Raw genomic sequence first — 15698 nt, 5'->3', positions numbered from 1 at the left:
GATCACCAACAACGATGAGACCGCCTATAGGGCCGAGGTCAGAGACCTGGCAGTGTGGTGCCAGGACAACAGCCTCTCCCTCAACGTCAGCAAGACAAAGGAGCTGATCTTGGACTACAGGAAACGGAGGGCCGAGCATGCCCCCATTCACGTCGACGGGGCTGTAGTGGAGCAGGTTGAGAGCTTCAAGTTCCTTGGTGTCCACATCACTAAGGATCTATCATGGTCCACACACACCACCAATACAGACTTGAAGAGGGAATGACAACACCTCTTCCCCTTCAGGAGGCTGAAAAGATTTGGCATGGGCCCTCAGATCCTTAAAGAGTTCTACAGCTGCACCATTGAGAGCATCTTGACTGGCTGCATCACTGCTTGGTAAGGCAGCTGCAAGGTGCTACTGAGGGTAGTGTGTACAGCCCAATACATCACCGGGGCGAGCTCCCTGCCATCCAGGATCTCTATACCAGGCAATGTCAGAGGAAGGCCCAGAAAAGACTCAAGCCACCCAAGTCACAGACTGTTCTCTCTGTTACCGCATGGCAAATGTTACCGATGCACCAAGCCTGGAACCCAGAGGACCCTCAACAGCTTCTATCCCCAAACCACAAGACTGCTAAATAGTTATTTAAATAGTTAACCAAATAGCTGCCCGGACTTTCTGCATTGACCCTTTTTGCACTAACTTTTTTTGACTCATAAACTCCTGCTACTGTTTATTATCTATCTTGTTGCCTAGTCATTTTATTCCTAGTTATATGTACACATCTACCTCAATTATCTTGTATCCCATGTCATTACCCATTGAGTATTTATTATTTAGTGTTATTACTTTTCTATTTTTTTCTATTTTCTTTCTCTCTGCATTGTTGGGAATGGTCCGTAAGTAAGCATTTCACTGTTAATCTACAACTGTTGTTTACCAAGCGTATGACACATTTTTTTTGATTTGATCCCTTTTGGTACCCAGCACATTCCAATGCGGATGAGGGATCCCCTAGCCTAATAATGTATTAAAGGAGTCTAACATTACTCCTTAGAAATATTGATTTCTGAACTCTTTCTAAGTTAAAACGTTAGTGTTGTTGTTTTAAAAATGAATATGAACTTATTTTCTTTGCATTATTCAAGGTCTGACAACACTGCATATTTTTTTGTTATTTTGACCAGTTGTCATTTTCTGCAAATAAATGCTCTAAATGACAATATTTTTATTTGGAATTTGGGAGAAATGTTGTCAGTAGTTTATAGAATGAAACAAAAATGTTAATTTTACCCAAACACATACCAATAAATAGTAAAACCAAAGAAACTGATAATGTTGCAGTGGTCTCTTAATTTTTTCCAGAGCTGTATATATATATATATATATTTGAATATTTTAATTCCGATTTTTCAGGGGGTGCTGCAGCACCCGTACTTCCCGTGGCTATGGTTTAAATGGTTGACATGCTGAACAATCCTAACGGTGGAGTGTTTCAGCATGATATAGATCAAGTTTAATTGGGTAGGGGGGTTGGGGAGGGTATTGTAGACGTTATTAGGGATTTATTTGGTTTTTAATTTCCATGGTAGTACAGAATTGGGCAGATCATGATTGATCGTACATTCCAGCACAGTAGGTGGTGGCATGCACTCTACACGTTTGTTTATAGACCACCATGATATCATAGAAGAAGAATTTAAAGATCAAGATCGAGTGCAGAAATGTCCTGTGCGAGAGAGGCAGGTTCCAGAGTTAGAGTAGTGCAGAAGTTGTCATATGCTGAGGCAGCGAAGAAAGTAGAGGAAGATGGGTCAAGGGGGAAGGGTCGTGAGAGGAGTGGTGTGAGTAGTAGATCTGTACCAGTACAGAGGGATAGGCCAACAAGTGATATATGTTTCAGTAAGATTGGATTTTTAGCATTTATAGCAATGGTTATCAACTTTACTGCAGGGATGGAACGTAAGTCACAGAAAATGGAGGTTGTGGTGGCAGCTGCAGAGAGGTATTTGGGTGTGCGAGACTTGACATCAGAAGAGCTACAGGGTGTGTTAAGTGGTGGTGTCCCATCCTTTCAGGTGGTTGGCCTGAGGTAGGACTAAATAGATTTAATTAGTGGAGTAAGTTTTTTTGTGAGTGTAGAGTTAGATGGTAGGGTATTTGTTTATTTATTTTTTCAACCAAAGTGTAAGGAAGTTGTACTCCAGTGTAGTAGGTGGCGGCAATACAACATTTATTGGATGCCAACTGCGCTTAAACCTCATCGAAGAAGAATTCATTTCCTCCACATTCTTTCTGGTTTGTGGATCATGATGGCTGCCGCCTTGAGAGGAAGCGTTGTAACATTGGCCAAGGTGAGTCGGTAGATGATGTTTACAGCCATCAAATTGTGGACAGTGTTTCGTGTGACGTAAAACTTTTCGTATGTGTTATTGATGACTACCGTTGTTTTGTTAGGGGAATTTATATTAAGCAGTTTATAACGTTAGTCACCAATGGTAATGCGACAGGATAATGTCTATAGCTGGCTAGCTCCTAGTACTGGTAAGTTACAGACAGAAAGCTAACGTTAGTTATCATAACTACGATACGGCTAGTCGGTTACCTACCTAGGTAACTAAGATACGCAGCCAGGTTGAAATTGAATGGATGTCGCATTCACATGCCATTGACTGTTGTCACTAACGTTAACCAGCAATCTAACAACGTATCAATGAACAACCTGCTAACGGATTGATGTCTCATGGTTATCAGCTTCAGACCACAGCTTCAGTTATGCTGGGCATACACTAGTAACGTTACACGATTTATAAAATTTGAACGTGCTCACATTTTCCAATTTCCCAGTCCTTTCATTCCATCCATCTTAAAACCCAGGACGTGGGTAACTCACGTTACGCTAAGATGATAACCTAGTCTAGTTCACCCCCCTGCGTTTTCTTAGTTGTCAGAGGAAACAAATGCCGATACGCAAACACTGAGCTGCTTTTATTAGTGTGCAGAAACATAAAGAGAGTCAGAGGCTCAGAATATGGACTTAATTTCATATATTATTTCATATATTTTTGGTGGAGTTAGTTTTGCATGGCCCGTGCCCCATGTGGGTGGAGGTTTCACTTAAGGACCAATGGAATTGTCTAAAATTAGTTAACGCCGTGCCAGTTCATTAGTTAATGAACTGGCACATCGAAAAGGCAGCCGCGTTCTCCACAGCTCCACTACTATGTCTTCCATCACCTCTGTCCACACGGTGGGTGTTGTCGCTATTCTCTTCGCTGTCATTGTTTGGTCTCAAATGCTGAGTGCTCATTGGCTATTGGCAACGGTCCTTGCCCAATCGCTTCGTAGCACTGCTCACACTACAAAATACATGACCAGCACTTCTGACATGTCAGAAAATTATCTGGACATCCAACAGGGGTCTGGAAAATGGAACAGCCATCGTCGGTGCGTCCTTAACCAAGTCAAATTAAGCTAGTCCCGACATACTGATCCTAGCCAAAGTTCAAAGGATTTCACCTCGATCATGAAAATGAGTCTGGGACTGCATAAACGTGACAATCGTGTGGTGTATGTCTGGCATATTAGGTTAGTAGGTTAAACCCAGGGGTGAAAGTCAGTACAGTTATGGTCCAGTACTGGGTAGCCTACTGGCAAAATAAGTATTGGGGTAATGCAGTACAGGTAAAACATGAGCCTATCACAATTAAAACAGATTCCAAGAACTGTAAGCTATTAAGCTATTTATCATTACTGCATGTCAGTCGCATGAAAAATGTGCAAATGGACTTAAACGTGTGGAATAGATGTGGCTAAACGTGACCACACCCTGAGTAGGTGTATGTAGTATGCAGTAGGGTACTCCGGTTACTCCCATGTAAGTAGCCTAACTTTGGCGGCTTCCTAAGTAAACTGACACGTTTTTTTGTGTGTTTTTTGTTGTTGTTGGTCATCTTCAATTAACCTTCTCAGCAGCCTCACATGTCGTTATTAACATACTTTACTGTCACAACAACAAATTATTTGCATAATACTTATTCTGCCACTAATTTCTTACCCGACCTGCTAACACAGATGGTAAAGATATCACATTATACTAGCGTAAGCTGATGTTAGCTGGCTGGCTAGCGAGATAATCTAATTTGCTACTCTTAGATATGTCGCGTAACTATATTTCAACGATTTTACTGAGTTACAGTTTATATAAGAAAATCAGTCAATTTAAACAAATTCATTAGACGCAAATCTATGGATTTCACATGACTGGGAATACAGATATGCATCTGTTGGTCACAGACAGCTTAAAACCTCTTAAGGATCGGACCCTTTTTTTCAATTTTTTGCATAAAATGACACACCCAAATCTAACTGCCTGTAGCCAGGACCTGAAGCAAGGATATGCATATTCTTGATACCATTTGAAAGGAAACACTTTGAAGTTTGTGGAAATGTGAAATTAATGTAGGAGAATAACACATTAGATCTGATAAAGATAATAAAAATCAAAAAACATGTGTTGTCTTTTCTTTTTTTCCCATCATCTTTGAAATGTAAGAGAAAGGCCATAATATAATATTGCAGTTGGCACAATTTAGATTTTGGCCACTAGATGGCAGCAGTGTCAATCCAGTGAAGCATTGCAATACTGCACACTATTTTGTATCAAGTCTGCCCAAATGTGCCGAATTGGTCAATTGATACATTTTTCAAGTACATAACTATGGAGAACATACATTTTGTATTACCATATCATTTTTGTAAGTTTACACACTCCCAGGAATGTCATACATGATGGATCATTAGCTTATACGCTAACTTTCACACATCTAGATGACCGGGCGGGGTGGGTGTGGAGCCAGAGACAGCAGGGGTTCAAACTGTAGAACCCAATTCCTATATTTGAATATAAAAATAGATTTTATCAAACAAAACTGTGCTACATTTTATCTCAGAGACCCTCAGGATGACAAATCAGAAAAAGATTACTTAATGTAAAAATAAAGGTAGGGTCGTGGATCAGAGAACCAGTCAGTATCTGGTGTGACCACCATTTGGGAGCCGCATGAAACATCTCCATCGCATAGTTGTTCAGACTATTGATTGTGGCCTGTGGAATGTTGTGATTATGGGGTATTGTGTGTATATATTGAGGGAAAAAAAGTTCATCCATTTTCTAATAATACTGTAATGTAACAAAATATGGGAAAAGTCAAGAGGTCTGAATACTTTCCAAATGCTCTGTATGTCCTTTCAACTTGCCGGAGACCAGCTGGGGAGACAACCCTGCCAAATGTCCCAAAGTAGCCTATTGCCATATCTACACCTACTTGGTGGAATCTCCAGTTTTGCATACATTTCCAAATGTAGAAGAATATTATAGTTGTTATTTCGACAGATACAGATCACTAGTCCTTACTGCAAGTTAACTAGCAAGCGTTCCGCAATACACATACTGTAGCTAGTTGGATACAAACAAGTGTGACCAACCTACCGGTGATGCAGTGCTTCGAACACACATGTAATAAGTAACCGGAGCCCACAGCTTTACTTCATCACACCGTAATAGCCTGAAATCAAGAGGTTTGTCTAACCTGGTCCTTGGACAGTTGATTAAACTTGATTTGGTTGCCTTTTTTTCTCCTGTTGTTCAAACAAAATGGTACGCAACAGCTTTTCGACATTGTATAAGCAGGGTTAGCTGGCTAGTTAAAGTCTGTTGTAATTGTCTGATAATCGTGACGTACATTCCACGTGACAGTCTGTTCATTCCAACATTTTTACATTTAGAATGAAAGTGTGTTTAGGTATGATGTAGTTTGCTGATGAAGACGACACGAAAGTATGTTGAAAATGACCGACCAAGCATATCCAAAATGTTTATAGAATGATAAAAAAAAAGAATAAAGACACTGGCAGATAATACACATTAGCTATAACGACAACCAGACCATCTGATTATGCTTACTTTATACAGTGGACCTACTAATTAACTATTGTGTCCTGGTCTAGGGCCTTACTGGCACTGGTCCGTGGTGGCAGCAGCTGGCTGCCCGGTCCCTCAATATGACCGCCAGTCTGGGTGGGCCTGAGGCACCCCCGGCCCGCGCCGACGCCACATTCAAAGTCACCATGGTGCCCGGGGACGGAGTAGGACCTGAACTGATGACTGCCGTCAAGGAGGTGTTCAAGGTATGTACATTATGGTGGCTCCACTTTCTCAATGCTGACCTGGAGTGACAATGTGACAGAGTGCAGATTGGTGTGGATGTGTTGTCCCTCTGTTGACATACAGCTGACTCATCTCCTTAGCACATTCTCCTCCAGGTATGCTATTACTTAGGCCACCACCCCACCTCACCCTCATGCTTGTGACCCTGTCTCAGCAGTCAATACACACATTATGTGGCCCATGTGGGAATGGAATTCACTTTTGCCAGAAACATGCGCCAAGCATGCGCTGCGCTCAATCCGATACTTTCTGTGTTCATTGATAACTGAATATGCAAGACTAATTCATAACGTTTATAGTCCATTCAAATCAAATAACATTTTATTTGTCACACGCGCCAAATAGCACAGGTGTAGACGTTACCGTGAAATGCTTACTTACGAGCCCTTAACCAACAATGCAGTTCAAGAAATAGAGTTAAGAAAAAGTAACACAATAAAATAACGAGGCTAAGTCAATGTGCTGGGGTACAGGTTATTCGAGGTAATTTGTACATGTAGGTAGTGGTAAAGTGACTATGCATAGATAATAAAAACAAAGGGGATGGGGGGGGTCAATGTAAATAGTCCGGGTGGCCATTTGATTAATTCTTCAGCAGTCTTATGGCTTGGGGGTAGGAGCCTTTTGGGCCTAGACTTGGCTCTCCGGTACCACTTGCCGTGCAAACAGTCTATGACTTGTGTGACTGGAGTCTTCAACTATTTTTTGGGGGCCTGCCTTCATTCGCTCACTCCTTTTATTTATCCTCGATATGTCCATCCTGTTTCTCGTCTCCTTGTCTTATTTCCTTGGTTCTGCCCTTAACCCTGCCTTTCTCTTTCCTTCCTTCCCTCCCTCTCCAGGCGGGTGACGTCCCAGTGGAGTTTGAGGAGTTCCACCTAAGTGAGGTGCAGCATATGGACAGCGACGAGAAGCTGGAGCAGGTGTTGGCCTCCATGAAGACCAACAGGGTGGCCATGAAAGGTAACTAGTCTCCTTTGTTGGGGATTTGATTCCTCTTGTCTGCTTTTACCATATCAGTGTGTTCTGACTGAGTGGTTTTCTTTTCTCCGTGTGTGCAGGAAAGATTAACACCCCCATGGAGTTCAAAGGGGAGCTGGCTGGCTTTGAGATGAAAATTAGGTAAGGCCATAATAGATCTAGCGCTAGCATGAATCCAACACAATAAATTACTATTGCTATGAGAACTCTTAGTGTGTGGCTGGCTGTCCTTATTAGTGAGCCGCTCCCTCCTGTGCTCTGCTCAGGCGTAGGCTGGACCTGTTTGCAAATGTGGTACACGTAAACAGCCTGCCTGGCTATAGCACCCGCCACAACAACCTGGACCTGGTCATCATCCGAGAGCAGACTGAGGGAGAGTACAGCTCTCTGGAGCACGAGGTACATCACCACACACTGCCACAACTAATGGGTGTGTTGGTTTCAGCTCGACTAGGGTGTTAGGTGGGTGAAGTTTGCCCACTTATGACCATTTCATTGGTCCTAAATGGAAATCGCCACTCCCCCGGCCTGGCTAGCTAAAACCAGTTTACCCAGTCCTCATTTGAAATCTAACCATGTTTAGTTGGTTGTATGGGTAATACACACATTTTTACATGAAATCATCTATCACAACCAGTGTTGGTGTAACGTGTTTCAAAAGTAATGCGTTACATTACTCTGTTACTCAAAAGTAATATTATTACTGTAACATTACTTTTCAAGTTTGAGTAATAATATTAGTTACTTTAAGTAAAGCGGGCGCTACTTTTTTCCGTTAAAACTCTAAGAAAAATGTATAGAATTCCGCATGAATTTACAATGCAGCCGTGCTGCTGCTGACAACCGTTTGGGTCTCAGGGTGCATCCCTTTCAGATGGTTAAGCATTGCAGCTGTACTACCATTACTGTACCTCAATTCCACCTCGCAAAGTTTGCATTTACTTCTCATTTAACTTTCTCTGCCATTTTTCCTACTGTTAACAATGATGACGTGGTGGAGAATAGATTCCAAAATAATTGGTCCGTTGACTCCCGGTATCGACTCCCATTTATGAGTGTTAAGATTCTATTCTGCCAGGAATCAACTCGTAGGATTCAGTATTTTTTGGAATGGAGGACACTGATTAGTTGGTGTACTTCCGAGAACACAAACACTCATCTTTCATGGCGAGGGTGGAGAGAGGGGAGGTGCACAGTATAGGAAGGTCGGCTACCAGGCAGCCAGTCAGAACCGTGCACTAGACCAATCTATCGGCAGTCCAAAGCTGTCTCTCGCAATGAAATGCTGTACCTCGCCATTTTTGGGCTCACAACTTCAGTAAAGCAGGGCCTATCATCAATGAATAGACTAGGATATTGAGATGAGCAACACTTCGCTCTCACACAGTCACACAGTATCTGTGCACGGGTTTGCTTCACGCTGTTCAGTGTGGTAGCCAGGAAAACTAAACGGGAGAAGTTGAGCCTCCCACTCCAACACTCTTAGTTGTTGTAGAAATTGAAATCGGTTAGGGATTTATCTTAACGTTAAGGATCCCAATTTAATTTCAACATTCACGCCTAAAAGCCAATTTAGGCTTGATCCGAAAATGTGGGCGGAGGCTTCGTATTGGAGGATTTGACGCAATTGCAGAGCCTCCGGAGGCATGCAGAGGCCAAATCAAGCTCCTGTCCGCATCGCCGTGTGCCTGTGTACACTGGGCAGAAAAGGACCACATTTAAGCACTCCAACACCATGGTCAAACCATGGTCAGATGGAAGTGTGTCCTGGTCTGAACTCTGTGCCCTCTGTCTCTCAGAGCGTGCCTGGAGTGATTGAATGTCTGAAGATCATCACTAGGGAGAAGTCTCGGCGCATCGCCAAGTTTGCCTTCGACTACGCCACCAAGAAGGGTCGCAGCAAGGTCACGGCGGTCCACAAGGCCAACATCATGTGAGTCTCGCTGCCAAATAAGCAACCTCATTTTAAAGGCTTCTACACATCTATCCAACTACTGTTTATGTAGGGCCAACTGTTTATGTAGGGCTCGACATTAACACTTGCCCTCTTGTCCGCGACAAGTAAAAAAAAATATATAATTGTGGGGCAAGCAGAATATAGATTTTAAGTTGTTTGAATGGACAAGTAAAAAAATATCACACAATCACTATCAAACAATTACTCTGATCAAATTTCTCTGTAGACGATGCTGCACACTGTTTTACCTATCTCTGTAAAGCGCATGAGTAGAATTTTTGAATTGCATTAAGGTACAAGGGTTTTTTTAATCACCTGCGGTCGCGAGATGCACTTTTGAGATCAAACCCAGAGGCGGGTTGTTGATATTCCTTGCTAGTTAGTGAGTTATTTGCCCAGTTGCAGCTACTTTTTGGTCAGCAAACAGGGTTTGTACAGTCATGTACCGTTGCTCGAGGAGAGAGACAGACTAATTAGATAGCCAATTACAACCATATAGCCTAGTCTTGCTAGCTGTCTCGATAGTGAACTACGGCGGCAGGTAGCCTAGTGGTTAGAGCTGAAAGGTTGCTGGTTCGAATACCCGAGCCGACATCTATTTAGCTATTAGCATGTATAAATGCTGTTAGAGAGGGGAGTCTCAGCTAGTCTCTGAGTATACATTTTTTTCTCGACACTCGATATTGAGGAAATACCACCATTTTACAGAGTATGTATTGAGATGATGCGCAGGTGGAGCGGAGCACGCCATTTGCGGTGAATACATCAAGTAGCCTATTCGGCCTGCCAATGGGGGGGGGAAATAAATAAACAATTTGTTGGACATATTACATGGCTATCTAGCAACAATATATTTACGGTTAGAAATCTAGCTAATGTGTTTTGAATTCCCACTTCCTCAGGTGGTGAATTATGTAGCATATAGCCTAGGCCAATATGCAAAACAGAATGTATGAAGATGCAGAAATCTGCTCATTCTGGATCCTATTGTTGCACATCAAAATATTCAACATGCATTCCCTGAACATGTTAGATGAAATGGCTAACTTCTTTCATGTCTTACTTGGCGCTGGAAAAAGTCCGACTAGAGCCCTGCCACTAATGGAAAGCAACTGCATTAAAAATAAATATTTATTGTTATTGACCAAAATGGGTTAATACCGTGATTACTTTTTGTCCTGATTCTCTGTATGATGATGATAAATGTTATTTTGTAAAGTGGTTCCTTGCATCATACAACACAATTTTCAGGCACCTTTTTGGCGCATGGTGTTAGACTTTGTTTTGTGTGTGTGGTGAAGCGACTGGAGCTTTCAGACAAAAATCTGTCCTACTTGCCCGAATGACAGATGTAAAAAAAAATATAAAAAAATAAATAAGTAACAATAACTTAAATGAATGTCAAGCCCTGCTAAGGATGGTGGATGGAGGTGGTCCTGACTCAACACGTGGAATCAGAAACGCAGTGTTTGTGTAGCTGTTAATTATTTTACTTTTTTTTTTTTAATTCAAATGGCTTTAGGTACGTTACAGCGCAAGGAACTTGGGAACCATTGCACTGACATGTACATTCTACATCTGATTTTGTCTCCTTCTGTCTTTCTACAGGAAGCTTGCAGATGGCCTGTTCCTACAGTGCTGTGCCGAGGTGGCAGAGCTGTATCCCAAGATCAAATATGAGAACATCATCATAGACAACTGTTGCATGCAGGTATGCCTCGCTCTCTCTCTTGCGCTCTCTGTCTCTCTCTTGCGCTCTCTGTCTCTCACTCAAATATGCACCCTCTCTCTGTAGCTGGTCCAGAACCCATACCAGTTTGACGTGCTGGTGATGCCCAACCTTTATGGCAACATCATTGACAACCTGGCCGCTGGGCTGGTCGGCGGGGCAGGAGTGGTGCCAGGAGAGAGCTACAGCGCCGAGTATGCCGTGTTTGAGACCGTGAGTGTCTGTCTGCCGGAGATCCGTCTTAACCAGTCAGCTGCAATCATACACTTGTTACATTAGACATTCAACCATCAGTATAGTGCTACAATAAGCATGTGTAAAATAGCCTGAAAATAAAATTTTCCTCTTTCTTAGGGAGCGCGGCACCCCTTTGCCCAGGCTGTAGGCAGGAACATCGCCAACCCCACAGCCATGCTGCTCAGTGCTGCCAACATGCTCCATCACCTCAAGTGAGTGGGCACTGCTCCCAATGGGACATGTGTAGTGTGTGTGTGTGTGCGCGCACACAATCTCAACTGACTGTGTTTTGTGTTACAGCCTGGAATACCACTCCAATATGGTGTCAGATGCTGTCAGGAAGGTCATCAAACAGGGCAAGGTAAGTGTGTGTGTGACTATTGTATCAACGTCCTGTTCAATCTTATTGGTTTGTGTGCATGCACATGTGTGTTGGAGAGTGTTTGTCTAAACGCATACAGTGTATGACTAATTCTAAAGTTGAATGGTTAAGAACAGTGTTCTAGCAACATAACATATTTGTCCATGCATTTTGTGGGTCAATTCAAAAAAGACACATACTCTGATCCAAACATCAATTCATGACTCTCTCAAATTGCATTTAGCCATGAAATTACACCTAACAATCGATAACCCATATCCGTGTGTGTGTGTGTGAGAGAGCCTTTTGATTATACATGTCGACGTGGGTGGCGTCGTATACACCCCTCTCTGTGTGTGTCCTGCTAAACATTGTCCATGTTCTCAGCCGGCACAGTGAGGTGACGGAACACAGCTCTGTAACCATAGAAACTGACTGGTAACAAAGATCCTACTAATTGTGGTGTGCGTCCCAGACCTTATTTGAACTAATAGCAGCAGCACTAACCCTAACTAATAACATGGTTCTTAGGCAGCACATGGGTCAACACACCATTGCGCTAAGGTATGGCTCTGTCATGTCAGCCATGGCACAGAAGGTGTCCTTTTGCAGAAGGAGTGTGGGGGAATGATTTCTGTTCGACAGAACGGCCGTTGTGGGCAAAGTGTGCTATTTCAATTTGAGTGTTGAAGGACGGGTTATCTGAATGTGTGAAGTATGGTGTTTGTCAGTCCACTAGTGTCTGAAGTACCCTCCCCTTTTCCATCTCCTTTGCTCCTCCTCTTCCCCTGCACCCTATCCCTGTGCGTCTGCGCATGTGTGTGTGTCGCAGGTGCGGACGCGAGACCTGGGCGGTTACAGCACGACCGGGGACTTTGTGCAAGCCGTTGTGGGGAACCTCCGCCACCGACCCATGTACTAAAGAAGTCCCGATCCCCTGAACTTTACTGTAAACCCAATATTGCCATATTCCCTAAACTTTACCCCACTAACTTTTTTGCTCACTTTCCCACTAAACTCACACTTACGTCACTCTTGGCAGCTCTCTCCTCCGCTTTCTTTTCATATTCCTCTTTACGCGCTCGGTGTATCCTTTATTTAGTTTCTCTCTCTTGCTCAAATTCAAAAATTATTGGCCAAAGCAGATCATTATCGTCAGTTTTTACCAAATCGTCCATTTATGCTGTGGCCTTCTATTTTCTCCCGGTCTTTTCCTTGCTGAACCCTTTCTCCAACTGAGCACCCCCTGCTTGGTGCTGTTTTCTGCTTCTCTCTTTTCCTCCGTGTCAGCCTGTTCTTTTGTACTACCTCTGCTGTTGGCTGCACTCTTCTATAAGCTGTTCTAGAATCTTCCGTTTTGTCTGCTCTACTAACTCCCAATAGTCTACTTTCTATTTGTCAGCTAACTCTCTTTCCCTCCACTCAAACTCTTCCTCCTATCTCTGAGCTGTTTCATTGTCTCTGCTGTGGACAAGCATACGATTTTATATTACATTGATCTCCACCAGTCCAGCCTCGCAGTCCATACTGGTTGGGCCGTGTGTTATTCAGCAGTATTGGTCAAGCAGGTTTCGAGCCACGAGGACAATTCACCAATGCCAAAGCGATTGAGAAATCTCTACCACAGCACTGTATCAATGGATATCTGGCCTGCAATTTCACAGTCCTGAGTCGTGCCAGGCATATACAGTACGTCGTTCATAACCCTTTGACTCTATGTGCAGACTTTCCTTGGCTTGGACTAAGGCTACCGTGGTAGCATATGCGTAGACTACCATAGCTGTAGACTTCCGGTCATTGCGCTAACGCTAGTTAGCATTGGCTCTTGAAACTACCTCAAACTACCTTAATTCTGTACGCAGAGACAAATGGTATCCATGAGTTCATCTGACTCTGGGTAAGTAGAAAAACAGCTTAATTGCCAGTATCTTGCAGTATCCTTTTTAACTGGCCTTCTTAATCACAACCTTAATTACGTGCACAGTCACGTCAAGACTGTTTTAGTTGCTGTAAATAAAAAATAAAAAACTGCACTGGTTTCCACTGATTCATCATAAACATGGAAGTTTCTCACGAACCCATATCAGCACCACTGTCTTAAGAGGCAGGATGTAGAGGTCATTCCTGAGAAGGGTGAACATTTTCAGAATTTACAATCAAGTGTTTTGATATTGTTGCGTTACCAAACGGTGAAATTGGCTATCTGTAGCTAGCTTCATAGAACCTTTTAATGATCCATTGTCGCTCATCTGCATACTCTAGTCATCACTAGTTACTAAAAGAAAAATAATGTCTTAATATTTTGTCCACTGTGTAAAACGCACATAATGTGTATCGTAGAGGTCACTATCTTGGTAGCTTTTTGCTGGAGTTGTGACCTTGGAGATCCATCCTGTTTGGCTGTTCAGTCAGGCTAAGCTCTTTCATCATTAAATTTGCAAACGAACAAGCCACTGGAACCTCAGCCTAGGACCAGCCTTGCCTGAGTTCACTCTGGCTTTGTACTTTGTGCCAAAAGTCCATTCAATTATATATTGGTTATGTTGATAATCTCAGTGGTAGCATTTCAAATAGAGACTTAGACTGGCATGTGTCAGTCATTGGGACTTCAAATGTATTGGCTTATGTCAGTAAGTGGCAAGGTATTATAAATGCTTCAAAGTGCTGTTCTGGACAAATAATTGTTGTTATTTATAATGGTTATGGCTTTAGGACTGTGGTTATAATATTGGATCTTTGAAATAACACTCCTTCCCTGTTCCCTAACTGTTACAATGGCTGATGGACATTTTTGTGGTATTTAAATATATTATCATGGTCAAATACTGAAGAATAAAAGATGGGAAAATGTTTGTGTTGGCCTGTTTTCTCAACAACAAAAAATGTAATCAAAGGTGTGATTTAAACTCGCATTGTTTCGTTTTCCAGGCGTAGGATGAGTGGTGCAGCATCTGTTGAAAGACCAACATAGTAATCTACATTTATGGCTAGCGTAGTCTGAGTCATCCATTCTTATTTAGTATGTTTGGTCATTAACTATTTTATGAGTAAATATATACATACGACCATGGACTTGAGTTGCTTCAACATAAGCCAATATTCCTCTACCCTACTAATGTGTGTCTGAGTTTGGCGGTGAAAAAGGCTCTCTTACACACTAGTCATGTTTTGTGTATATATTTGTGAGGACCATTGTCTTTCCTGAATGGACCAGGGCCCAGTTTCCCAAAGGATGAGCAGCCTTAAGCTGCTTTTGGGGAAACTGGGCCTGTGTGTGTGTGTGTGACACTGCTCTTTTATTTGTGGCAGGTGCGCACAGGAGACCTGGGGGGCTATGCCACAAGCGACGAGTTCACCAGAGCTGTCATCGCCAACCTAGCCATCTGAGCTAGCCTCTCAAACACACTTTATTTTACTCCCTTCAAACTAGTCTCTCTGCATTGACCACTCAAGCAGCTGCGCAACAGATTAAATCCTCCCGACCCATGCTCAACAACAGCTAACACCCATAGACTCAAATGCATACAAACCCAGAGGAGTATACATAAAATATGTAAAATACGCACAATGAAATTGAGGACCGGTTACATAAAAGAGAAGGCAATATGGGGATGACACCTTCAGGCTTTTGAACGTACCAAAATAAATGTTTTCCCATTCAACAATAGATGTATAGAACTTGTAAGTCACATTCTCTACCAGAGTGGTGGTGTTCAATGAATGGGCCTTGTTTAGATATTCATACAAGATACATGTATTATATCAGTATATTATTTTAATTCACTAAGTGTTATATGCATTATTGACTTGTTCATTCATAATTAGTAATAAACATATTCCTATATCTGATACTTTGCTGTGTGGAAAATCAATGTTAACACAATGTGTTGTAATTGAATATATTGACTGACATTAGTGCAGAAATGTAATTGTTTTTTGTTCATTTAGGTGTTGCATAAATATTGAATTGCAACGGTGTGATGCTGGGTTTGAAACCTCCAGTAAAATGTATGTAAATCTTGCAAACATTTTAAAGTAATCTGGAAGTTCCAGAAATGGATACCATTTACAGAAAAAAAGCTGATTGGGACAGTGCTGTTTTCCATCTTAGAACTTTGAAGTTGTCAGAGAAACATTTACATTCTAGTACAGGGGTACTCAACTCTTACCCTGAGTCATCTGTTCTACCAGATAATTAATTGCACATACCTGGTGTCAGGG

The 15698-nt window shown here is 42.3% G+C and overlaps 1 protein-coding gene across 3 annotated transcripts; it reads left to right on the top strand.

Moving 5' to 3' along the window:
- Positions 1-2282: 2282 nt before the first annotated feature.
- On the top strand, positions 2283-15328 carry idh3b (isocitrate dehydrogenase (NAD(+)) 3 non-catalytic subunit beta). Of its 3 annotated transcripts, XM_039014408.1 has the most exons (12): positions 2283-2337; positions 5993-6172; positions 7055-7175; positions 7274-7334; positions 7460-7592; positions 8993-9126; positions 10759-10861; positions 10946-11092; positions 11234-11328; positions 11417-11477; positions 12310-12426; positions 14787-15328. In XM_039014408.1, exons 1-11 carry the CDS (start codon positions 2293-2295, stop codon positions 12397-12399), a joined length of 1170 nt encoding a protein of 389 aa, XP_038870336.1. In that variant the 5' UTR covers positions 2283-2292; the 3' UTR covers positions 12400-12426; positions 14787-15328. The 3 variants fall into 3 exon arrangements, with proteins under 3 accessions (XP_038870336.1, XP_038870343.1, XP_038870329.1); XM_039014415.1 differs by lacking the exon at positions 12310-12426; XM_039014401.1 differs by lacking the exon at positions 14787-15328 and having other exon boundaries at positions 12310-14329.
- Positions 15329-15698: the final 370 nt, after the last annotated feature.

This window comes from Salvelinus namaycush, chromosome 2 (genome assembly GCF_016432855.1).
Source record: "Salvelinus namaycush isolate Seneca chromosome 2, SaNama_1.0, whole genome shotgun sequence".
Lineage (NCBI taxonomy): Eukaryota > Metazoa > Chordata > Actinopteri > Salmoniformes > Salmonidae > Salvelinus > Salvelinus namaycush.
Note: the sequence above shows the minus strand (reverse complement) of the source record. Positions and strands in the feature narration are given on the sequence as shown.